General features: G+C 50.1%; 2 protein-coding genes and 1 long non-coding RNA gene across 7 annotated transcripts in view; 1 reads left to right on the top strand and 2 right to left on the bottom strand.

Annotated features, from left to right (window-relative positions):
- SLC12A5 (solute carrier family 12 member 5) overlaps positions 1-11,439 on the top strand; it is a 35,282-nt gene extending 23,843 nt beyond the window's left edge. For 2 of the 3 annotated variants that reach the window (XM_006051372.3, XM_006051373.3), the window contains exons 14-26: positions 266-364; positions 1,297-1,416; positions 1,713-1,817; positions 3,277-3,445; positions 5,333-5,528; positions 6,390-6,559; positions 7,029-7,160; positions 8,214-8,321; positions 9,195-9,317; positions 9,410-9,609; positions 9,949-9,963; positions 10,228-10,361; positions 10,570-11,439. In XM_006051372.3, coding sequence (XP_006051434.2) covers positions 266-364; positions 1,297-1,416; positions 1,713-1,817; positions 3,277-3,445; positions 5,333-5,528; positions 6,390-6,559; positions 7,029-7,160; positions 8,214-8,321; positions 9,195-9,317; positions 9,410-9,609; positions 9,949-9,963; positions 10,228-10,361; positions 10,570-10,661 — 1,663 coding nt within the window. In that variant the 3' untranslated portion in view covers positions 10,662-11,439. Of the gene's footprint in view, positions 1-265; positions 365-1,296; positions 1,417-1,712; positions 1,818-3,276; positions 3,446-5,332; positions 5,529-6,389; positions 6,560-7,028; positions 7,161-8,213; positions 9,043-9,194; positions 9,318-9,409; positions 9,610-9,948; positions 9,964-10,227; positions 10,362-10,569 lie in introns of those variants that run through there. The other variant, XM_044927585.2, reaches the window with a different exon arrangement.
- LOC102414863 lies at positions 7,546-11,537 on the bottom strand. The gene is made up of 2 exons (XR_003102997.2): positions 11,381-11,537; positions 7,546-9,942 (listed from the first exon to the last, which is right to left on the bottom strand). It is a non-coding gene; the product is annotated as an uncharacterized LOC102414863 (long non-coding RNA).
- A 2,425-nt stretch (positions 11,538-13,962) lies between these two features.
- Positions 13,963-25,559, bottom strand: part of NCOA5 (nuclear receptor coactivator 5) — a 28,505-nt gene continuing 16,908 nt past the window's right edge. For 2 of the 3 annotated variants that reach the window (XM_006051375.3, XM_006051376.3), the window contains 6 exons: positions 22,709-23,035; positions 21,224-21,360; positions 20,068-20,194; positions 18,058-18,257; positions 16,381-16,701; positions 13,963-15,906 (listed from right to left, as the gene is read on the bottom strand). In XM_006051375.3, coding sequence (XP_006051437.1) covers positions 15,317-15,906; positions 16,381-16,701; positions 18,058-18,257; positions 20,068-20,194; positions 21,224-21,360; positions 22,709-23,035 — 1,702 coding nt within the window. In that variant the 3' untranslated portion in view covers positions 13,963-15,316. Of the gene's footprint in view, positions 15,907-16,357; positions 16,702-18,057; positions 18,258-20,067; positions 20,195-21,223; positions 21,361-22,708; positions 23,036-25,559 lie in introns of all 3 variants that reach the window. The other variant, XM_006051377.3, reaches the window with a different exon arrangement.

Raw genomic sequence — 25,559 nt, 5'->3', positions numbered from 1 at the left:
CTCCAGCTGTGACCCTGGACGGCCCACCTGAACCACTTTAACAATCCCACTGTCATAGAAACCTGTCCTCTGTTGTACAGAGAGTCATCCCCACATGCACCAGGGCGTGCTGTAAGGGGATCTGGCCTTTGAACCCCTTCCTATGCATCAGAACATGACTCGGCCACCTCCCTGGTTTCTTCCTCCCTTTCCCCCTTTCTCTCCCTGTGTGTCTGTCTCTGCCTCTCCTGCATCTCTGTCTCTCCGGGCCCTTTCTATGTTCTAGGTTCTTCCTCATGTGCTACATGTTTGTGAACCTGGCCTGCGCGGTACAGACGCTGCTGAGGACGCCCAACTGGCGGCCACGCTTTCGATATTACCACTGGTGGGTGCCTGTCCTGCCCCCCCCCCAACCCCCTGTCCCACAGGACCATCCTCTTCCCGGCTCCTCACCCCAGCCCATCCCCTCCAGGTCTCAGGATCCTCAACTCCAGCTTTCATAGCCCAAGTAGCATGAGAAAAGTCCTGGCGAAGTTCTCCTTATAATGACAAGTAATAACAGAAGACAGTATAAGCAGTCCCAGCTAGAATCCCTCTCATGTCCATAGTGCTCAACACCTGCCAGTCTTGATGAGGAAGCCTCAGTTTCCCCAGCTGTGAAATGGGACAATAACCGTACCTACCTCATAGGCCCCTCTGAGCCTTACAGTGCTTGGGGCACAGAAGGGTGCTCCTCGTGTGGGGCCGGACTTCTGATTGTTCTGCTTGATGGTTCTTGATCCTCACAACAGGCTGGTGGGACAGACAGGGTGGGCATGATCATGCTTATTCTACCTGAAGGAAATGGAGGCTCTGGCAGGGAAAGGGATGGGCCTAAGGTCACCCGCCACAAGGCTGTGGCGCACCTTGACCAGAACCTAGGCTGCCTGCCTCTGTCCCACCTCGGCCCTCCTGCCGCACCAGTTGCCTCGTCCCATGTTCATCCTGGGAGATCTTGCCTCCAACTCTCCCCAGAGACCCCTGCCCTCAGAACCCCTCTGGCAGGGTGGTCTGCCAGGGCCTGAGGCACTGGGCCAGGGCAGTGTGGTGACCGAGGAGCTGGGCAGGGCCCTGTCCGTGGCTACTCATCCACCCAGAGGCCCCAGGTTCCAGTGATGCTCCTGGAGATGATGGTGTGGGCTCCCCTAGCCCTGGCTGTAGCCTCCCAGGTCTGGCCCAGGCCCTCTCTGCCCCATCTAACTCTTGCCTTCTGAGCCCTGGGCACCAGTGAGAACCCCGCCAGGGGCTCAGAGGCCGGGTCTCCCTTCCACTGTCCAGGACACTCTCCTTCCTGGGCATGAGCCTCTGCCTGGCCCTCATGTTCATCTGCTCCTGGTACTACGCCCTGGTGGCCATGCTTATTGCTGGGCTCATCTACAAGTATATCGAGTACCGCGGGTAAGGCGGGGCGAGGCTGGGACGGGGAATGGGAGGGGCGAGGAGGCTAGAGATGGGTACTTGGCGGGGAGGGGTGGGGTTGAGGCCGAGACGCTGGGGAGAATGGAGAGGAAAGCCTGAGGGGGTGGGACAGGAGCAGAGGCAGGCACTGAGGCTTTGAGAAATGGAGGTGGCCTGGAGCGACCGCCCTTCTGAGCCCGAGATGGACGGCTCTGGCTCCGCACTGGGGGGTGGGTGCTTCTCCCTGGTACTCCCCGGCTTTCTGCCTCTTGTGATCCCCCCTTCCCGGCCCCCAGGGCAGAGAAGGAATGGGGCGATGGGATCCGAGGCCTGTCTCTTAGCGCTGCTCGCTATGCCCTGCTGCGCCTGGAAGAAGGGCCCCCGCACACCAAGAACTGGAGGTGAGTGATGGCGACTGAAGAAGGAGGGAGCAGGGCCCGACCCACCCCACCTGCTTTGTTCTGCTCTTGCTGAGTGGTGTTCGGCCTCATCTGAATGCTTCCCTCCTGTAACGCTGAGGCTGAGCTGAGGTTCCACACATTTGTTCTCCAAAACCCTACCTGCCATGCCAGTTTCTAACCATCTATCCATCCCTCCATTCATCCCATCATTTGTTTAAAAAAAACACATGATCTATGTGCTGACCCCTTCTGGTCTCCGGGGATGTAGTGAGCTCACAGTTCCCTGGAGAAGGCACGTGCCCAGAAAGGTAAGTGGAGTATCACAGAGCATTCACCCTGAAGAGAGGTGGGATCATCCACTTTGAGAGTTACAGGGCCTCTTAGAAATCTCTAGATTCCTAACAATCTCTCTATTGGCTCCCCTGGTGGCTCAGATGGTAAAGCTTCTGCCTACAATGTGGGAGAACCGGGTTCAATCCCTGGGTCGGGAAGATCCCCTGGAAAAGGAAATGGCAACCCACTCCAGGACTCTTGCCTGGACAATCCTATGGACAGAGGAGCCTGGTAGGCTACAGTCCATGGGGTCGCAAAGAGTCGGACACGAACTGAGTGACTTCACTACTACCACTACTATTTGATTCACGTAAAAATCAGGGCTTAGGGAAGGTCTCAGGGGTCGTGGAAGGCAAAACTGGAGCCAGAATCTTCCCCTCTCACCTCTCAGCCCAGGTGCTTCCTAACTGCTTGCTCTGCAAGCCCTCCTTCTCCTTCAGGTTCATTTTGCTAAGAGTAAGGTCTGGAACCCTGGAATGAGGACATCGTGGACTTGTCCTCACTCATGTCTACTAAACTGGCCTTTTAGAGACTGGAGCTTTGCATAAATAGTCTGTGAATCCTCAAATGCTTAGCACAGGATCTAGCCCAGAGTAGGTGCTTAGAGGATGGTATCAAACTGATGGTTAGCTGGGGAGGGTAAATGAATAAGGGAATGAACAGATAAATAGATGGGTAGATAGCTGAGTGTATATATGTATGGGAGTGTGGTTTGGTGAATAGATGAATGTGTGGATGGATGGTGGTAGGTGGATGTGAGGGTAATTGAGTGAATAATGCATGTGTTGGTAAATTAACATGGACGTGAATGGATAACTGAAGGATAAAATAGATGGATGGGTAGGTGGATAGATGGATGTATGGGTGAGTGAGTGAGGTAGATGGGTGGGTGGGTGGATGGATGAATGCATGGGTGAGTGAGATAGATGCAGAGATGGATGGGTGGGTGGATGGAGAGATGTGTGGGAGATGACTGGATGGGTTGATAACCCAAGGACATGGGTGGATGGATGTTTAGGTGGATGGGAGTATGGGGGACAAGTGATTAGTGTATGGAGTATGGGTGTATGAGTTTTGGTGCTTGGGGAGGTGGTGGATGGATCACGTGATCTTGCACCCACTTCAGGCCACAGCTGCTGGTGCTGGTACGTGTGGACCAAGACCAGAATGTGGTCCATCCACAGCTGCTCTCGTTGACCTCCCAGCTCAAGGCAGGGAAGGGCCTGACCATTGTGGGCTCTGTCCTTGAGGGCACCTTTCTGGATAACCATCCCCAGGCCCAGCGGGCAGAGGAGGTGAGTATAGGGCTTGGTGGGGGGCACGTGGCAGTTGGGAAGACAGCCCCTTGCTCCTTTTCAGTTTCTTCCTACCACCTCTCCCATCAGCTGGGGCTCAGGCTTCTCTGTCCTCCTCCTCAGAAGTGGAGTCCAAGGGCTCAGTGACTAAGTTCCTTAGAATCCAAGCTGCAGAACTCAAGATGATCAGGGCCAGAAGGGCCCATTTTATGGATAAGGAAACTGAGGCTTAGAGAAGTCAGGTCATTTGTTTAAGGACAGAGAGCGGAGACTCAAAACCTAGACTCCTATTCCAGCTTTCTTCTGCCAAAGCATAAATCTTTTAAAGCGTTTTCACATTGGTGGATTCTTCCAGTTCCCACAATGCATGGGGTTGACAGGATAAGTATCCAATTTAGCACAGGAAGAGACTGAGGCCCAGAGAGGGAAAGCAGCTTGCTGAAAGTCACAAAGCTGGCTGGAAGCATAGCAGGATTTGAACCCAGGTCCCAGGGGCTGGATTACTTGCTCTCATTCCTATCTACTGGTCATTGCTCACGGAGCAGTGGGCAGAGCCAGCGTGAGCTGGGGCAGCAGGGGTCTGCAGTAAGTGACGCTAACAGGTGTCTGGTGGGTGGCAGAGGAAGAGGGTTCTGTCTGTGAATCAGGCCTCTCTCCCCTCGGGGCCATGATTAGAAGTGGAGAGGGCAAGGGGGCCTCAGGGAGGTTCGATGAGATGGGGTGGGGCACCCCTAATGGCTTGTGACAGCTGCTGTTTCTGCCTCACTGGGCCGTTCACACCGATCTGTCAGGGCCCAGGGCTGGAGGCCTCCACTGGTCACTTTAATTCAACATGCAGTGGCTGCACATGTCCTGGGTACCAGACACTAGGGTAGGCCCTGGGGGACACGGAGAGGTGGAAGACCAAACCCCACCCCTCAAGGTGGTCCCAGGCTGGAGGGGGAGACAGAACATACACAGAAGGCTCTCCAACCCATCTGAGGTTGACAGGGGCTACCTTAGAGTTAGTAACCACAAAGTAATAGAACATATTGAGTGTTTATGATCTCTCAGGCTGTATACTAAGCTCTACTCACATCATGTTATATCATTCTCCCTCTTCCTAAATGAGGTAGCTGTCACAATGCCCATTTGACAGATGAAAAAACTGAGGCTCACAGAGGGAAGTGATTTGCCCAAGGTTACTCTGCTCTTATTTTCAGCCACTGCATGCTGAATTAACAGACTGGGACAGAGGCAGAAATTGGAGCCCTTTCTGTTTGACATTAGGAGATTGGTTAAGAGTGTGAAGGATGGAGTCAGACCCCTGGATTTGAACCTCTACAATAATATCCATTATCCATATAGCCTGAAGCAAGTCTTAATTTCTCTGAGCCTCAATTTCCTTAGCTATAAACTGAGAGTCATAAAAACACTTCCTTCATCGCGCAGATTAAATGTGTGTTTTAAATGCCTACTATTATGCTAACTTTTAAAAATCGTTAAAACCAAATTGTCCAGCTAAGCAGAGGAGCCCAGTTTCATTCTGGTCTGGGTGGAGGGGTGGTGTCTGAAGAAGGTGATGGTTGAATTGGCCCAGGCAGGGTGTCATGGACAACATGGGGGAGGGGGAGTCTGGGTGGTGGGGGAGAGCTTCCCTGGGGAATCTGTGAGCCATGGCAGGTTGATGGGAAGCATGGGGTCTGATCATGAAGAGCTTTGCTTGAGTAGTGGGGAATAGGGGCCATAGGTGATGGGGTGCCAGAGGCTGACATGGTCTGAGCTGAGCTTCAGGAAGATCCGGATGATGGAGAGGAGAGATGGGAGGTAGGGAGGCTGCAAGGGGCTGAGCAGGGCCAGGGAGGCCTGAGCCTGAGGCTGGCCCTTTTCTGATCCCTGCCACCCCAGTCCATCCGGCGCCTGATGGAGGCAGAGAAAGTGAAAGGCTTCTGCCAGGTGGTGATTTCTTCCAACCTGCGAGATGGCGTGTCCCACCTGATTCAGTCCGGGGGCCTCGGGGGGCTGCAGCACAACACTGTGCTCGTTGGCTGGCCCCGCAACTGGCGACAGAAGGAAGATCATCAGACGTGGAGGAACTTCATTGGTAAAGCTGGCTGGGCTGCGAGTGGTGGAGGGCTGCGTGGAGGTGGGTTCTCCTTTGGGCCTGGGGACGGCTTCCCAGGCATAACAAGTATGGATCCAGCATATACAGGTGATGGCCTTCAAAGCTGGCCAGGTGCCAGACACTGTGCTGGGAGGCCAGGGACTCAGGTGTGAAGGAGACAGACTTGGCTCTTGCCGGGCGCACAACCCTGCAGGGAAGACAGAGCAGGCCAGTGGGAAGACCTACAGTTTTGAAGTCACCACTGAGGCCCGGGTCTAAATCTAACCTCTGGCCCTTCCTTGCTGTGTGATTGTTCACAAGTGCCTCACCCTCTCTGAGCATCAGATTCCTTGGTAGTAGCAGAAATAAGTCATACAGTAACTAACACTTACAGACTGCGTTCTGTGCGCCAGACAAGTGGTGGCTTTCTCTAGGTCTTGAATTCTCTCAGCAGGCCTGTGAGGGCTAGGCATGGCTGTCTCTATTTTAGTGGCGTGAAACTGATGCACGGAGAGATGAAGGTCACGGCAGCTGGTAAACCCTGAGGCTGCTTTATCAGTAGATCCCAGTTAGAAGGTAGTTGGGAGGATTAAGTGAGCGCTGCAGGGTCGCCTTCTTAATTAGAAAGGGCAGGTATCCTTATTACCACTTGACCAGTGGGGAAACTGAGGCCCAGAGAGGTTTTTGTGTGTGTGTGTGTTTTTTTTCCCCCCAAGTTCAAATGAGGCCCAGGCAGATGGGGCTTTTCTGACTCCTCAGTCCAAGGCCGAGGCGGGAGGCGGGATGGGGAGGGGTGCTGGGTGCCAAGGAGGGGACCAGGGTCACTGTTTTACCGTCTGCCATCTCCTTGGCCTCCTCCAGAGCTGGTCCGGGAAACCACGGCTGGCCACCTGGCCCTGCTGGTCACCAAGAATGTCTCCATGTTTCCCGGGAACCCCGAGCGCTTCTCTGAAGGCAGCATCGACGTCTGGTGGATTGTGCACGATGGCGGCATGCTCATGCTGCTGCCCTTCCTGCTGCGGCACCACAAGGTGCGTGTACGTGTGCGCGCGCGGCCCCGCGTGCACGTGCTCGTGGCTGTGCGCGCGCCCCACATGCACGTGCACGTGGCCGCGCGCACGCTCCCGTGTGCGCGTGCTCATGGCCACGCGCGCGGGGGGCTCCCGGGCTCCCGCCTGGCCCACCTCCGTGTGAGCTCCTGGGAGAGGGCTCCAGTCACCTCCTTTATTCTGAGGTGTTGGGAACTGACTGTGTCTCCCCTGGCAGATGTCCTTGAATTATAGAGGAGAGCCGTGTTTAATTCAAGCGAGTGATGCTTCAATGGCAGGGGGCCCTCACCTAAGCAGGGGCATTTTTGTACGGAGTGGCCACCGAGATAGAGGATTGGTGGGCTACCTGGATGTGTGGGAAGGTGGTGGGAAGGGTGAGGGACGAGGTCTGGCCCTGGGTCTCCGCACGGCATCTGGACTGGACCTTTCTGGGTCCCCTTCATCTCTCCAGGTTTGGCGGAAGTGCAAGATGCGAATCTTCACCGTGGCCCAGATGGACGACAATAGCATCCAGATGAAGAAGGACTTGACCACATTTCTGTACCACTTACGTATCACCGCAGAGGTTGAGGTGGTGGAGATGGTGAGCCCCCAGGAGCTGCCTCTGACATTTTAGAGTCCTGCTGGCCTCTTTGCCCTTGGGCCCAGAACCAAACAGGGGAACCCCAGTACCCATCAGCTTGTGATGCTAAGGTCCTCCCCCCGCCCTCCAATCCACTTTTGGCTGCGCTGGGTCCCAGTTGTGGTACTGAGGTCGATTTTTGTGGCGGGTGGCATCTTCAGTTACAGCCTGTGAACTCTTGGTTGTGGCATGAGGGATGGAACCTGGGCATACCCATCCACTTTTAAGCCTCTCACATGTTCACCCAAGAGCCCTTCCACCCATCCATCCATCCACCCACTCACCCACCCTGCCTTGTATCCTTTATACGAATAGACATGTCTAGTAATGTTGACTACATGAGAGGCACTGTTCTATGTGCTTTATATATACATTACTTCTCACAGCAATCAATGAAATAGATACAGTTATCCAATTATCAGTATTCCCATTTTACAGATTAGGAAGTTGAGGCACAGAAACGTTAAGTAATTTGCCCCAAACGTACACCAAGTGGCAAAGCCAGAATTCAAACTCAGGCAGACTGGCTCTAGAGTCCAGGTTTCTAGTAGTTACACTCTAAAGCCTCTTGTTATCCATTCCACTCAGCACCATTTACCCATCCCTCTAATGGTATATTCATTAATCCACCCATATATTCATTAATGTATTTATTCACTCACTCATTCATGCATATGTGTGTGTATTCATTCATCTCTATGTTCCTTTTTTAACTTCTTCCCCCTCTCCATTCACCCAGGTAATTAATTAATCAACTCATTCATTAATTCACCCATTCATTCACCCAGTCCTGGGCTTGAGGAGGGAATGAGTTGCCTCACCTTCAAAGAGCATCACCCTCTGCTTTGTCCTTCCTCCCACAACTGTTTATTAAACTAGGTCATTGGACAGGGAAGCCCTAGGCTGGCAGCAGGAAGAGGGCCTGCCTCTCTTTTCTTGGCCTTGCACCTGAGCTCGGAGCTCATACTTTCCTCCCTTGCCCCTCTCCCCCATCCCGCCCCTGCCTGCCCACAGCATGAGAGCGACATCTCCGCTTACACCTACGAGAAGACCTTGGTGATGGAGCAGCGTTCCCAGATCCTCAAACAAATGCATTTAACCAAGAATGAGCGGGAACGGGAGGTGAGGTTGCCCTAGCTGGGCTCGGAGTGTCTCAAGCTGCTGCCAGCTCTGGGGCTGCACAGATTTGGGATGGCCCACTCCTGGTCACTGGCATTGCCACCTCCTGGCACTGGTTCCCCAGCAGCAAGGGTGCACGCTGCAGCTGCCTGTCTCCAGCCTCCCAGCTGAGATGCAGAGGGGCTTTGGCAAGGGTGACAGATGTACTCTCAACGTGACTTCTGGGGCCCAAGGGAGAAGAGTGGAAGTTAAATGTGTATGGATGATGATTCCTCAGGGGTGTGGGCTGCAGTGTGGGGGACAAGGTATCATGTGATAGACCCTTAGAGAGTGAGTAATGAGTGGATATTTCAGGATACAGCTGATGATGAGAGCTGGGGGCAAACCTCCTAGGGTGTGGATGGTGGGTTCTCAGGGGTAACGGTGATGAGTTCTCATGGGGTAAGGCTGGCTGTAAGGTCTCTCCCGTGTGGGTAACATGGGCCCACCAGCCCTCTGGCATTTGGATGAAAGCCCCACCCCAGCGAGTGGGGTCCTTAGGGCTGGGGACAGAAGAGCTCTCAGAGGTGGGTGACAGTACAATTGTAAGAAGTGGCATGTGCACTGACCAGTCAGAACTGGCCCTGAGGTAGAGCTCAGCTGGGCCAGGTGTCAACCCTTTGGTCACTGGAGAGTGGGAAGGCCAGGGGTACTGGAGAGGAGTTGGAGTGGCCATATCAGTGGGGCAATAGCTATTTGGTGTGGAAGCACCGCAGTATTTTAACAACTGGTACAGGTCCCGAAAGTGCACATCCTGGCTGAACATCAGCTTTGGGGGTAGCTCTTTGCAGGGCATGGGTAGTGATTTCCATGGCACCAACTTGTGTCCCTCCCTAGATCCAGAGTATCACAGATGAGTCTCGTGGCTCAATCCGGAGAAAGAATCCAGCCAACACCCGGCTCCGTCTCAACGTCCCAGAAGAGACGGCTGGTGACAGTGAGGAGAAGCCGGAAGAGGAGGTATGCAGCTCGGGTAGTTTGGCTGCAACCGGTGGGAGCAGAACCTTTGGCCTCCAAATGAATCACGTGCCATCCCTTCTTTCATCCCTTAGGTGCAGCTGATCCATGACCAGAGTGCTCCCAGCTGCCCTAGCAGCTCACCGTCTCCGGGGGAGGAGCCCGAGGTGGAGGGCGAGGCAGATCCAGAAAAAGTGCATCTCACCTGGACCAAGGACAAGTCGGTGGCAGAGAAGAACAAGGGCCCCAGTCCTGTCTCCTCAGAGGGCATCAAGGACTTCTTCAGCATGAAGCCGTACGGGTCTGGGGGCTAAGGGCTGGGGTCTGGGGTGAGCCTACAGGGTCTTTGCTCCCCATTGAGAGCAAATGAGTGGAAGGGGTCCTGGGCTGGTAGTCAGAAGGCCCAGCCCAGACCTCTCCTTGGTTGCTCTGTCTGAGGACTCAGGTTGGGCTTGATTGCAAAGGGTCAGAACGCACAGGTGCAGGCAGTGGAAAGGTAAAGGCTGGGGGGCTGGGAGAACAGGAGTCATCTGCACGCAAGGTGTTGATGGTGGCTCAAGTCCTCAGCTTCTCCTGCTTTTTCTGACCCTTCTCCTTTTTCTTCCTCTCCTTGCTTCTCTTATGTTTCCTGAAGGGAGTGGGAGAACTTGTAAGTGCTTCAGAATTTTTAAACTCTCTCCTAGGTTGGCCAGGTTCCCTACTTTTCTCACTCTGCTATGAACCCTCAACTCGTGCCCCTGACCTCTGGGGTAGCCCAGCTTGGAGTGGTCTAGGGTTGGTGGTCTCTGGCTTGTAAGGAGCAGATCCCAGCAGCCCGGCGCTGGGGGCGGGGGAGGTGCTGGAAGGGGCGACTGGATCCAAGTCCCCCCTCTCTCCTAGCCTTCCTGCCCTCCTCCCTGGCTTTCTCCCGCAGGAACCAATCCAACGTGCGGCGCATGCACACCGCCGTGCGGCTGAACGAGGTCATTGTCAAGAAATCCCAGGATGCCAAGCTTGTTTTGCTCAACATGCCTGGGCCTCCCCGCAACCGCAACGGTGACGAAAACTGTATCCTGGGCTTAAAATTGGGAGGAAGGAGGGAGGCGGACGTCAGGGGTCTTAGTTCCTAGCCCTGGGAAGGAAGGGCTGAGCCAGGTCGGCTTCAGAATCAGCACCTCGGACAGGGACGCGAGCCCCGCGTTCCGCTGGCGCCCAACGGGAGCCTGATTCCATGGGGGAGGAAAGGGGACAGTCTTTCTCCTTGACGGGCGCTCAGACATGGAATTCCTCGAGGTTCTCACCGAGCGCCTGGACCGGGTGATGCTGGTCCGCGGCGGCGGCCGCGAGGTCATCACCATCTACTCCTGAGAGCCAGGATCAAACACCTGGGCCCGAGCGCGTCCGGCCCGCGGCCCCGGAGCCCTCGCTGCGCCCCCCGCCGCTGTCACCGTTTACATACAGACCCTGTGCCCGCGCCCTGGCCCCCTTTCCCCGCTGCCTGAAGCCCGGAGGCCACGTCGGCTGGGGCGGACCCGGAGAAGACCTCCCCTCCCGGAGACCAGAGTCCCGTTGGCGCGTCGGCCCCGGCCGCCCTTTTTCTAAGCCCGGCCTCGCCCCGCCGGAGGAGACGCTGCAATAAAGATCGGAGGAGGCTGCGGAGAGGAGCGGACCTGGGGCTTCGAGGACCCCCGGTCGTCCGCCCGGCCCCTTCCCTCTCTTCCCGCGCCCCGCCCCGCCCGCACTCTGCGCCCCTCCCCCGGCGGCCCGGAGCGCGCGGGGTGGCGGGGATGCGCCCCGCAGTCTGCGTTCTACTTCCTCGCGAGGTCGCGGGCGCGAGCCGGCCGAGCGTATACATAGTGTACAGGAGACATCGCGTGTATTTTTAACGTCCCCATATTTCTGTGACTTAGAAGCGCAACGGACTTCTCGCCGCAGTCGCGCTTTCCCGCTGGGGGCGCGCCCAGGGAAGGCGGAGGCCTCGGAGGCTGGGTTTTCCTTGAAGTCCGAGCGTTTGAGAGCAAACGTGCTTTTAGGCCCAGGCGGGACTCGTGGTCCCTCGACCACCCACCCCCTCCACGCCTCCTTACCTTTTCCGCGCGCCCTTGGCTTCCGACCCTTCTTCCCTCTAGATCTTTTCGGAGACGAAGTGAGACAAGTGTCCCAACTTTTCCTGGATTCGCCTCCCAGCGAACGTGAGCTTCCACTGTGGCTGCAGAGACGCGCGCAGCCTCTTCTCATCGGCTCTTTATGCAAGCTGGGGCCAGGAGAGGGGAGGGGCGTTCCTTAAGCCAGAGGAACCGAGAGAGGCCCTCGCCCCCGCCCCCAGGAAGCCCCGTCCCGGTGCCTTCGCTGGGGGAGCAGGCGTCTCTCCTCCACCGGCTTGTCGCCTGCTCCCCCCATCCCGTGGCTCTTCGCCAAAGACTGAAATCGGGGGAGGGGGGGGTTGGAGGGCGTCCCCTCCCCCGGAGTTTCCTCCCTGGGACAGGTGAGGGAGGAGGGGGCGTTTCTGGGTTAGGGGCCGGACCCGCCGGGGTGGCCCCAGCGCTGCCCCTGACGTTTCCTACCCTGTTCGCATCCGGCAATTCCGGCCTCGGGGACCCGGCCGCCTTCTCCGCGTCTGGGCGCCGGGCCTCGCTGCCTAGCAGCGGCCTCTAGCTGCGTCTCCCAGGTACCTGGGCCTGGGGGAGGGCTGGAGTCGCCACTTGCTTAGTTCTTAAGCGCCTCTCTGCCCTCCTTCAACTAGGGCCCCAAGGCCTTTGGCTTCTCCAACACCAGTCCTTGGCGCTTCTGCTCCGCCAGCCCGGCCGGAGATGCCCTCTTCCCTTAGAGAAACCCCGTTGGCCGGGTTCCCTTCCCCCAGGGCACGTTACTAAGGGGGGACATGCACTGCATGCTCGTTCCAGCGCCCTCTGGGGCTGGGTACAGTAACTCCAGCCCTAGGGCCCTGACTGCACCTAGTTAGACATCCCGTCCATCTCCCAGAGCTGAGGCTTCTGGGGACTCCTGACCTCACCACCTCCTTTCCTTTGAGCCCAAGGCAGAGCTGGCGCTGGTGCCATCTTGACTGGGTCAGGTGTGGCTGGAGGAGGTTTGGACGCCTGCGGTTAGACCAAGGCCTCTCTGAAATTTGATCAGGGGGCTGGATAGATTTTTCCGGGTAGTAATCAGAAGTTGGAGGTATCAGACACCAGCACTTCCCACCCCCATCCTCCAAGACCTCCCTCTGAGAACCACAGCTGGGTCTAGCCTTCTGGGGGCCTAGCACTCTCAGGCTGAAGTGGTGGGCTAGGCAGAACCGAAAGGGGGCTGTATTAACATCACTTAGGGAACCAAAGTTGCACTATCTGGGCCCAGGCTGTCTGGTTGGCAAGAGCCGTTTCCATTGATGAAAACAGACATCCCACAACAAACCCCCAAATTTTCTGTGCTACATGTGCAATATTTGTTATGAATGTTATCACCCGTCACTCATCAACTTATCTTTATAATCATGTAGCTAGATGTTTCATGTCCATTCAAGTGACTTTTATTCTGAGTGCAATATTTCAATAGCCTTGTAGTGATAACTAGTGTTGCTTTTGTTTTAGACGATCTATGTGCAGGGCAATGCAATGAAGTTGAAAACCCTTGTAAATAGGAGAGGTTGCAAACCAAATCAAGAGTATTTATTACTATTATTAGGCCTGCCTTTAATTTTCAGTGTGTTTCAGTATTTCGCATTCTGCCTCAGTATTGATCTTGTGTTCTTTGTGCCAAGATGAAAAGGAGAGGGTTGGTTCTTTCCTTTATTGTTGAATGCTCCCATTTAATGCTTTATAGCTTTTACTGTATTAATTTTTTAGACTCCCGTCTGCACAAAATGCAATAAAAATAATTTTATTATACCCTTCACAGCCTGAGGTGTGCTGTTTGGACTCTCCAGGGGGAAGAACTAGTAGGTGCGAAGAGGGGTATTCAAAGCGGGCCCCCCTGTGAGGATCCCAGACTCTTAATCAGAAACACTGACCACCCCTGACCGAAGAGTCGGTTGGTTGACCCTCCAGGTCTGGCTGCCTAGTTTGTGTACTGATAGTTCTGGAGCCCCGTCAAACATCTGAGGCAGCACCTCCAGGTCAGGCTGGGCGCTGATGGCATCCTCATCCCTGATCTACTGGCGGCCTTGTGCCAGTCAGTTTACCACACCCACCCCGAGTTTCCTGGTGGGGAGCTCTATGAAATGCTCTCCAGTGTGCCCACCTGGGACACTGGTTCTGCCAACCCCTTGCACGATGGGCTGGCAACAGACAAAATCAAAACAGGAGAGCACCCCTCTCTCCACTGCCTTTTGGTCAGAAATGGCCTCCTCACCATTCTGTTTTCGTTAAGAACAAGCGGACAAGCCTCTGACACACCGAGTCTGCCACAAACAAGGATGTTTACACACCACTGTGATTACCCAGCAGGCTTTTACTCCGAACTGTTGTTAAAGCTTCTAAACAGGTGAGCTGTATGAGAGGAGCTAGGGTTCAAAGAGGTTTTGAGGCCCGACTGCAGGCTGAGGACAAAGGGGGACAGACCTCATGACAGACTGAAGCCGTCAGCTCTGTCAGGGACCCTCACCCATGCGCTCCGGGGAGGAGTGCCCACAGAGGCCCTTCGCACAGTCACACCCCAAAAAAGACAACACGGCTTTCACTTTTACATTTTAATTAAAAAGTAATCATTTCATCTTATTAACAACACAGGAGTTCCAAAGAGGAAAGAAAAAAAATAAACACTATATAACACAAACAGGTCAGAACATAAAACACTGCCATCTGGGGACCTTGAGTTTTGGAAAGCAATGTTTACTCAGCTACTGGCAAGGACTCAGCTGAAGTCACTGCTCTCCCGTGTCTCCGCCAGGGGTCCCTTGAGACTGAGCCACAGGGCGCTAAGGAGCACCATCCCTAGGGAGAGGGCAGCTTCCTTTGGCTCCACTTAGAGCAGCAGGCAGAGGTCCTCCCTCTAGTAACTTCACTCTGGCTCAGAAGTTACAAACAGCCGCCTGCATCAAGAACATGTCCAGCTACCAAGTCTGACATCAAAATGGTCCCTACCTCCTGCTGCTCAGAAAACAGAACAAGAGCCTGATTTCTGGGCCAATGCTCAGCGCAATCACTGAAAAAATGGGTGTTCACCGCCAGAGTCTAGGGTGGTCTTCTCAGAGCCAACTCCATGAAGCTACCACTGGTGAGGAAGAGGCTGACAAATGTTAAAGGGTTCAGAGTGGTTGGGGCCCAGATTCACAGTTTGGGTTAAACTGCTGGTGACTGGTGCTGCTCAGTTCATGGAAAATCTTCCATTGCAATGAAAGCCACAAAGAAAAAAAAAAAAGAAAAACCAAGATCCAACTACTCTGGGTCAGGCAGAAAAGTGACTGCCATGGCCCCTCTTCAACAACTCCAGAGCAGCCTGCTTACCACCCCTCAGGCAGCCCCCACACTCGTGGGACAGGGTGCGCTGGGACCGTGCCCACCAAGCCCAGCCTGTGGCTCTACAACCCTGCACAGGGCCGCAGGCAGCAGCTCATGCTCTGCTGGGCCTGTGTGAGGCCAGAAAGCCTTGGGGAGGTTCAAAATGAACAAAGCCAGTGGCTCTCGCCATGAAAGGACTACCCCAAATGCAGCCAGTTCGGACTTGGCTGCTTTTTCCTTCCCCGCCCCGACATCGAGCTGACAGAGACAAATGAAATACAAACGGAGCCCAGACACCTATATTGCCCATGACCCCAGAGATCTTTATTTTCTATCAAAAAAATAAAAATAGAAAAAAAATAAAAATAACCCCAACAACAAAAAATACACCTCCAAGACAGTACAAACTCTGACTCTGGAAGGAATAAGTAACAACAGCCTTGGGCAGAAGAGAGCAGATGGTAGAAACTTATGCCATTCGATGTGGACCTGGATACGCGCAGAGAACATCCTCCAAGTAACTCTACTTAGAACGCAACAGGTAGGAGGCCAGGGGAAGAGGGGCCTGGGGGAAGTTGAGATTTAGCCTCAGTAATGCCTCTGGAACGATCCTAAGGGGGCCTGGGGCTGCCTCACCTGTGCTGTGGTCTGGCTAACCAGGTGGGAGAGAGCAGGGCCACTCTGGATCAGGGTGTCCAGAGCTTTCTGTACACTTGGATTGTCAAAGTTGATACTTGTGGAAGACACGGGCCTCTGGCTAGCCAAGTTGCTGGCAGGTGCCAGGAGGGTGGAAGGCTGGCCAAAGAGCCCTTGGGAAGGAGCCCCAGGCCTGGGGCCCATGTTCCGAGCAGATCCTGCCTGTCCCAAAATGCTTGGAGGCTGATTACCAGAGGCCTGTGATCTTTGCTGAGGCTGGCTGTTTGCTGCTGTGGAAAAATTCTGGTTCTGGGTGTTTCCGGCAGCAACTGAGGGGGATGCAGAGCTGCTATTGGCCACGACCGTGCCACTATTGAAGAGGCTGAGGATTTTGGCCTGAAGCTCTTGCTGGGAGGTGGGGGGTGCAGCTGGAGTGGGTGTAGCAGACGGGAGCACTTGGCCACTCTGGAGCGGTTGAGAGCTTGGCTGTGTCTTCAGTGAGGCACCCGAGGTCGCCCCGAGTGGTTGACGGGAAATCGGGCCTAGAAGACAGAAAGAAGAGGTATCTGGTTGAAAAATACCCTCCATGGGCAGGAGGCTTAGCAGCCCAGGGAAGAACAACAATCACTAGTTACATCAATCACACAGTACACAGACTATAACATCGATTTCCCAAAGGGGCCACTTCATAGTACGTGCTGTTTTCAGTAAACAGCTTAGTTCCCCCAGAGAACTACTTTAAAAAAAAAAAAAAGGCCATCTATCTTGGTTCCCAGGGAGCCAGCCATACTAGCCCACCCACCACCACATTAACTACAGGGATCAGAATTCAGTATCCAAATCTTAAGTTACCATTATTACGCCAGCACGGATGGCCCATGCGGGAAAACCCATGAGATGGGCTCATTTCCCTTACCCACCCCAAAGAGCCCTGGGCCTGCCACCCTCCCAACAGAGCCTGGGGATTAGAGAAATGCAGAGTCAGAACTTCACCTCGGCCCTGCCACGTAGCTCACCAGGCAGAGAGTCGGTGCTGCTCCTCATAAGCCGCTCCTTCCTCTCTCGCAGGTAGTTGATGATCTTGTCAGTCTCTTCAGCAGTGAGGTACCTGTTGTCGGCCAGCAGGTTGAGGAGGCTCTGGATGGCTGGGGGGTGCCCCCCACGCATTCCCTCCTCAGGGCCTCCTCGCTCTCTCTCCTGGAGGATGGCTTCATCAGCCATCTTGGCCGCCTGTCTGGCAATCTCCTCGCGCTCCTTCTCCCGGCACTCATTTTTATAGCGCTCATAATTTCTGGCCACCAGCACCATGGCATCTGCCTGGGGCATGTTGCGATGCTCTGTAGGAGGGAATGACCTGAGTTATTTTCTCCCATGACAGATCTGAGTGCCCACCTGCTGAACTCTACCAAGCCTTTCCTGACCTCAAACAAGCAAGAAAACCATTTCACTGACAAAAACCCTTGGAATGGGGATGGGGAGAGGTGGGGCGGGAGGGGATGCAGCTCAGAAGACAGAGAATGGGTTTCTTCAGTGGGAAAGAGACACCCTTGTAGAGAGCTAGTTCTGTGGGGAATTCTTAGATCATAGACATGTAGTAAAAGCCAGAGAAACATGACAGTCTCACAGATTCAAAAAGACCATGTGGAGAATAACCACAGGAGGTAGGCCATGGGGGTCCAAACAGCCCTCTGTAAAGCCTGGCTTTCCACCACACTCCTCAGGATAGAGCTGTTTTTTAATGTATCAGTTCAAAGGTTATGGACTAAGATCAAATGATGACCCTAAATAACCTTCTCCCCTCCCTCTTGGGAAACAAGATTTATAAAGTGGTGAGAAGACTTCTTGGCACTTGATATAAATGTCTTCACACATCTTGAGGACTGTTCCTCAGAGAGGCGAATGACCTGCTGGAGAGGCTTCTACACTCTATGCTTATGGGTAAAACTGGTCAGGCAAATAGAGGGCCCAGGGTGGTGGGAGAAGGGAAAAGTCTGTGCTGTGAGAGCAATCAGCAAGGCATCAGTTGACTGAGTCTCAACGATCTGGGAGCAAAGGACTAAAAGTTACTTTAGGGAAGGACTTCAGGGAACCTACCCTGGGCCTCCAGGAGGTCAAGGCTGCCTCCCTCTTCTCAAAGTCCCTCCACTGACTTCTCCAGCACACTAACAAAAAGTCTCCTAACTGCCTGTCACGTGCTTTGTCCCTCATTCCAAAGTCTGGTGAAAGCAGGGACTCCAGCACACTCAGTGCAGTGTGTGCCAGAGCTGTGCTGGCTCTCACTGGTGCGAGCAGACTGTGCGCCTCTCTCCCCAACTTGCCCTGAAGTGACTTCATGTTGGTGGCTTGAAATAGAACACGGTGGGAGTATTTACACCATGGAAATCAGGAAATTCTATAAACCACACCATCCCCACCCCAGAACTGGCTGTTAAACATTTACTAACACATCACTGCACATACCTAAGGGCTGCATGTAATGTCACACACAGCGGGCCCAGAACTGCATCCAATGAAAGAAGATCAAACCAGTAAATGACTATGCAAGTCTCTGCCATGCACTTATAAAAGGGCCCTACCACATTTGAGCTGAAATACCTTTACCTAAAACCTGCTGCTTCTGAGTAAGCCATAAAAAAATTAGTGGACTAGTATCTGGAAGTTTCTGGAATTCTAACCCACTGGGGCCTCCATACCTTGAGGGGTTCCAAACATGATGTTGACTGTACAGGAGCGGTGAATCTGGTGTTGCTGGGTGATGACAATAGCAAAGGGAGACCCTCCCCTGCTAACATCCTCCAGGGCTTGTGACAGTGATACTTCCGTGTTGAGGAAGATTAAATCTACTACCATGCCTAGGTCTCGGACCTTCCGCCCCACAGATTCAGCATAATCTCTGTAGAAACAAACAGGATCCAGTTGAGTACTCCCTGATCAACTCCCAATCTGTACAGTGGCACCTCAGCCAGAAGACTTCAAATCCTAGCTCTACCACTGTCTCCCTAGCACCCTCTTCAGGCTCCAAGAATCTAAACCAATTCCTTCTCTTTATATTGGCTGAGAAGTTCCCAATGGAACAGTACTTAGTGTCCCAGGCCCTTCTCTTGATTCTCTAGTCTGATGGTCATTCCTAAACACCATCCTGTTGCCTAAGATTTGTAGCACATTTCTGTTTTGGCAGAGGCTGTACACCACAGTGAAAAAACCATGGGTTTTAAATGCTAGAGTCAGGTTTGGATCTTAGCCCTAACATTTACTTGCAAAGTTGAAGCTTTAAGCAAATCCCTTTACCTCTTACAAACCTCAGTTTCTTTACCAATCAGACAGGAATAATAGGGCTCAGTTCATATGTCATTTCCTTAACTTTCTTTCCAATCTAAATCAGATCCTTGATATATTTCTTCTTATAAGACTCATCACCAATACATTTATTTTTGTCATCTGTCCAACTAGGGTATAAGCTCCACAAGAGGAAGGGGCCATGTGTGTTTTGCTCATTAGGATTACAGCTTCAGGACCTAGCACCTGCCACACACAGAAAAAATTTGATGAATGAATACATGTGAAACATGATTACTATGAAGATTACAAAAAAAATTAAAAGCGCTTAGCATGGAGTAGTACAGAGTAGGTGCTCAGAAAATGACAGCTATTATCATGCATTTAAAAATAAAAAGGCAAAAAAGTTATCTGCAAGTTAAAGCAGCATCTGTTTCTAAACAAGGCAGCCCAGAGCCTGTGAACTCTGTCTGCTGTTTGGTGTCTCAACACCTATCTCCCTAGGTTCTGCCTTGAAAATTAGCTCTTTAACCCCAAACTGCTAGAAAATACATGAATTTATTTACTAACCACTTGGGGAAAGGGAACATAGCTAATGCCAAACTTGCAAGCTGCTACACTCCCTTCTGCACCTCTGAGCTGCTTCTTCAAGGAAAGAATGTGAAACAGAGGTAGAATAAAACAGTGCTGTGAGCTCTGACTTGGCTAGCACGGTCACCTAACAGCTCTGCAAGGCCATGGCACTTCACAAAGCCGGTTTCTTGGCTGACGCATGCAGACATGCCTTCCAAAGTATTAGGGACTCGGGGTTCTCTCACGAAGGGGACATCTACTGCTTTGCCTGACCAACATATACTCCCTCGGATTTTCCTTTGGGAAGGCACCCCTTTTCCACTCAGTCTACCCCAGCTCCACAGGATTAATCCCACTTTTAGCACTATGAGTGGGAACATGACCTAGCCCTGGCCAATCAGGGCATCCAGCACTGCTGGCCAAAGTGATAGTCCAGGGTTGGGAAACAATTCCAGGATTTCAGGTGGAAGCAACAGGAAAAAGCAGCTCTCTTTCCACGGGTTTGCTAAGTTAAGGAGATACATGTCAAGAGCTAGCACTGTGCTGTCTTTTCAAGTAGAAAGCTTGTCTGAGAGTGAAGACAACACAAAAGACCAAGTCTTTATGAGAGGCTGACCCTGAATGCAGCTGTGCCTGAACGTCCCAGTCAAGCAAACTAAAAATTTCCCTTTGGGCCCAAGCCAGTTTGCAGTGGGTTTTCTGTCATCTACAACTGAAAGAACTCTGGTTAACACAGTACAGCAATGCCAGAGTACACAGCCTGGCAGTGTGTACAGCTGCCAAGAAGAAGTCTAAATTTCTAATTTCTCTTCTGCTTCTTCTCCTCACTCAGGAAAAATCCAAAGGGTTCTTACTTAGTTTGCTTGTTGACCACAATCACAGAACAATCAACAGGCCTCTCGGCATCAAAGCGTCTCTGGATTTCCTCAAAATACTGACGATAGAGCTCTTCTCTACGACGCTCCTCACGTTTCAGACGCTCTGCAGGATGACACAGGGAAAACTGAAACATGGACTGTGCCTTTCTATAAAAATAAGTCACAGGCCTTATTTTCAATCTTGAACTACTTGTAGGCAAATGTTGTAATCTAGACTACCTCTGAAAAAAAATTATTACTTTTTTACTATTATAAATTCATTAAAAAGGAATGAATGGATTACAAGGCATGGCTACTTTAATCTGATACATGCTACCAGAATGTCCTCTAGGAAAGCTGCTACTAATTCATCCTTTCTTTGGGGTGGATCACCTTGTGCTATTTCTCCATATCTTAATCAACACTGAGTTTTGTCATTAAAAGAAAAAAAAAAAACTCCTACCAATTGATAGGCAAAAGATAATATATCATTATTATCCTAATTTTCATTTTTGGGACAACTATTTAAGACTCTTATTGACAGGTAATTGTAATTTGCTTAAAAAAAAAAAAAAAAAAAGATCAGGCAATTAAAAAAAACCCAACAAAAAAATCCTAAACAAAACCAGGCAGTAAAGTTCTGTAACAAACTAAAAATGAGGTTCTTAATTTGACCAGGAATAAAGCAATTAAAAAATCTTAAAGATGTATTAAATATATTGAGAAAATCAAGGCTTTAAAAAACATGTCTTTACCTAAAAAATAGATGCTCTTAGGTAAAAATTATAAATAAAACAACTCTCCCCACATACTACATAGGTAATAAAGACAGTTATATTTATTTGGTCAATGAGCAAAAAACAAACATTTAACCTCTTCAGCTCCAATTTTTAGTTCATTTCTTTTCTTATTGATAGTATTTCATATTTATTTCTTCTTGTTGGGTGACTAAACCAGATGACAGTACTACTTTACATTTTAAAAATGATTTTCAAGCTGAATGCTCTCTACAAATGAACAGGCCATTTGTATTTCTTCTTTTTGTGAACTGCTTAGCCAAGTCATTAGCTCCTTTCCATCTGGTTATTAGTTTCCTCTTTCTTTTATAAAGTGTTCTATTTGTGATAAGAATAAACTGTTTTTTCTACTTTACCTTTTGCACGAGACTGACTTTCTGGGCCTGGAGGGCCACGTCCATCAAAGCTATCTCTGTAACGGTCAAAGTAAGCATCATCTTTCCTCCTGCAGTAGTCATCCATTCGCAGGTATCGGTCATAAGAGCCTTCTCTTCTGAAAATGTAAAGAAATGTGCACAAAGTTAAAGGTTTTATCCTGCAAAAATCAAATACAGAGAACTCTTCAAGACCCAGCTATCTGTGAGGAAGACATAGTAAGGCACAGAACTTTGGGATTACGCAAACAAAATTATTATCTGGGACTCACTGCTTATCAGCTCTGTGGCTGGGACTGAGTTAACCTACCTTCCAAAAGGACTGGGAGGATGTACAGAACGCTCTCAGCATAATGGAAGCTCCCTGGCCCAAAGTAAACACAAAATAACTGGTAGTAATTATTGATAATAGTTTTGAGGAACCATTCTAGGCACTACCCCAAGCCTCCTTCCTTGTGCTTTTTAAAAACTGTGGTTAAAAAACAGAATAAAAAAAAAAAAATATATAAAATAATTTTCATCATCCTGAACAGTCTGAACAGAAACTCACCCCCGATCTCTGTAACTTCTAATCTACTTTCTCTCTATGAATTTGCCTTTTCTAAATATTTCATGTAAGTGAAAACATGTATTTGTCTTTTGTGACAATGTAGCATAATATTTATTTCATGTAGCATATTTTTTAAGGTCTATCAAGGCTTAGCAGGTATAAAAAGGACCTTTTTATGGCTGGATAATATACTGTATGGATATACCATACTTTTTAATCCATCTATTGATGGACATTTGAGTGGTGTCTACCTTTCGGCTACTGTGAGTAGTGTTGCTATGTATAGTCACACCCATCTGTGTAAGTTCTTCTTTTCAATTCTTTTGGATATATATTCAAGAGTGGAGCTGGTGGATTATTAATTCTACTACATTTAACTTTCTGAGGGACCGCCAAACTTTTTCACAGCAGTCATACTACTTTGCATTCCTACCAGCAATGTATGAGGATTCTAGTTCCGCTATACTTCACCAACACGTAAAAAAAAAACTATTAAAGCCATCCTAGTAGGTATGAAGTGCTAGCTCATTGTGGTTTTGATTTGCATTTCTCTGCTAACTAAGGATGTCAAGTATCTTTTCACGTATTTATTGGCCATTTGTACATCTACCCTGTGGTCCTGCATGGCCAAAACAATTTGCACTCCCATCTTTTTTTCCATTTGCACAATGGTGCCTTTCACAGCCCACAGGAAAAGACCCAGATTCATCATTAAGCAAAATCCGTCTTCAATCACACATTCAGCAAATATTTATTAAGCGGCACATCTCTCATGGTGATAAACACCAGAAACATAGGCCTGAGAAAGGCACTGCTGTACCGAGTTTTCAATTAGTTCAGCAGAACAAACATAAAAAAGACTGCTACCAAAAACAAACAAACAAAAACCCAGCAAGCAGAACAACTGTAGAGGTTACCTGAGAATGGGATCTCGGGAGTCTCTCATCTCTCTGTATCTGTCGTACATGGGATCTCGGTGATCTCGAAAATTCCTAGTCTCTCTTAGGTCACGAAAGTCTCTAAGATCCCTCATGTCCCGAGCATCACGCATACTTCTGCTGTCTCGGTGATCCCGAATGTCTCTGCTATCCCTGTGGTCCCGCAAATCTCGGGGGTCTCGCATGTCTCTGCCATCTCGAGCATCCCGGCCATTCCTGCCATCCCTGGGCTCTCTTCTTGGACTTCCTCGAATGGGCGATCGATCACGTCTTGTATCTCGACTATCTCCAAAGCCATATGGATCTCTGTGGGAGGGGGCAAGAAGATGCTAAGACAAAGGAACTGAAGGAGTCTACCCTTGAGCTCTTTACTGGAGAAAGCCCCCACCCTCCAAGCATTTTTCTCTAAAACACAGCAGTCAGTGAGAAATAAGATTAAAATTTTAAGGACAGTCACCCATCTGGTCAGCAAATAAAGATTAGCATGTTTTAGAATCTCCAAAGATTTGGATATTCAAGGAAGAATGTATGATCCAGAGCCAAGGGTTTTGACTGGGGTCATAGTGTTTATGAGACTTTGTGAGGTAAGTCAATATTCTGTATACATGTCAAACTATCATCTCTATCTCGACAGGTTTTCAAAGTGAAAGGGTCTTCCCTCATTCATTTCCTCCCACCAAACTTATTTGAAAGAGATTTTAAAGGGGGAGAATAGTTGCAGGGGTCGGGGTGTGTGTGTGTCATAATAAGGGGCAAGACTCATGAAGAAAAAATGAGCAAATGACACAATCTCATACAAGGTTGGCACAATCTCATACAAAGTAACGGTGATCCAAGGAGTTATCCTTAAAAGTACAGAAAACGTTACTTTAAAAAACATTGAGCAGGATCAATCAAATAAAGGGGAAAAAAGAAAGAGAAGTGCAATACGAGACACACAGTCAAGTATAGGAGGAACACTCTATCTTCTTAACATGAGTAGCGGTCTCTCTTAGTCTAAAGTTTAAGTAGAACCTGGCTCCTTCTGGTCAAGGTGTTCTTTCTTTAAAAACAAAACAGTGTTTGAAGTCACAGGTGTTCAGCCTGATCTGATTCAATATTCTTCATGAGACTACCCCACTAGGAACTCATTCTCAACATGTTTAAAATTAAACTTCTTATTCAACCCACTCAGGCACAGTCAGACCTTTTCACTTTTGCCAAAAATCATCTTCCCAATTACCAAGGTTTAAGTTCTTGAGAGTTAACTTTGATTTTTCTTCCCTATCAAGTTACTTGAATACTCTTTGCTTTTCTTGTTCATTCCCATTGGACTTTTAAGTTCAATCCAAACCCTTATTCTATGCTGCATCACCAAGAATTTTTAAGATACAAAAACAAAATCCAATCTTCCAGATTTCAATTCTTTCAGCAAATAGCAGATAAACCATCGATTTCCACCTGTTACCAACTGCAGCTTGGCTATCACGCTTCTGGGCACTCTTCCCTAACAAATTTGGCCCCTTTCCATTTATTATTTCTCCCTCATTTCCTGATCTAACTTCCTTAGTTCTACTTAAGCTGGTCTTATGATTTAACTCACATGACTTATTTCAGTATTTCTGTTCATATGGCTTCTCAACCAGGAATGATTTTCCTGCACTAACTCAAGTATCACCTAATGCTCAAAGGCAAGTTCATGTCCCATGTCTTCCCAAAAATATTCTCTAATCTCTTGAGTAACTGCTGATCTCTCCTGCTAAACTCTTAGAGCACTTACTATTACTCATCTAGATCTGATTTACCTTTTTACAATGTCTCCTTTTAAGACCCCTTTTAAGGATTACCTCCTCCATAAAGCCAGCCCTGAACTCTTGATCTTTTCCAGCAAATAGGCCCCTCCTCCAGTCATTTCCATCTCAATAAACGGCACATCTACCTACTCAGTAGCTCAAGCCAGGAAACTGGATGTCATCCTTTCTTTAAAGCCCTATCCACTCTTCCAATGACATTTCCAAAATGTGTTCACTCTTTCTCTGAAACTGACATCCATTCTGCCCATGTTTCTTTATCGCCATAGGTACCACTGAAGCCCAACCCCAAAACACCTTTCCCCAAAACCACAGCAGAGCCTTCTAAAGTAGTCTCCCCATTTCTGCTCTTGCCTGTTTCCTAATCTTCTTCTAGATTACTCTAGAACCATCTTTTAAACATGTAAAACCCTTCATTGGTTTCCCACAGCATTTAGAATTCAGTCCAAAATCTCTACTGAGGCTAATAAGATTCTGCCCTGCCTCAGCTCTTGTCTTCTCCAACCTTATTCCGCCCCCTCCCTAGTCTGCGTCTTTCTTACCATATTGACTTTTCAGCTGTAACCAGTCAAGGTTTTCCCCAATGCCTCTCATTGTGCAGCAGGAACTACTCAGCATCCCTTACTCCATGATTCTGTTAGTTTAAAACTTTATCTTTGGTCCCTAAATTCTGGCCACCTTCTCTCATAGCACTGTTTTCACTCATGTTATTTATCACAATTTGATGTCACATATCAATTTACTTAATGCCTGTCTGCCCTACTAGACTGCAAGTCCATGAAGACAAGGACTGTCAGTTTGACTTCATGATAAAGCCACTACATAGGCTTATATTGTCTGGCATAGAGCAGATGCTCCATGAACCTGTTAAACAAGTCTTGCTCTGCATACATATTTCTATTGCTGCACTTATCACACTGTTCTGTAGTTATTTGTTTGCAATGGCTTCCCTACCAAACAGTAAGCTCACTTGAATGCTTTGTATCCACAGGACACAGCAGAGTTCAGTAAATGTTTAATAAAATGAATTATTCAACTAA

This window comes from Bubalus bubalis, chromosome 14 (genome assembly GCF_019923935.1).
Source record: "Bubalus bubalis isolate 160015118507 breed Murrah chromosome 14, NDDB_SH_1, whole genome shotgun sequence".
In the NCBI taxonomy this organism is placed as follows: domain Eukaryota; kingdom Metazoa; phylum Chordata; class Mammalia; order Artiodactyla; family Bovidae; genus Bubalus; species Bubalus bubalis.
The sequence above is the reverse complement of the archived record's forward strand: the minus strand, read 5'-3'. Positions and strand labels throughout refer to the sequence as shown.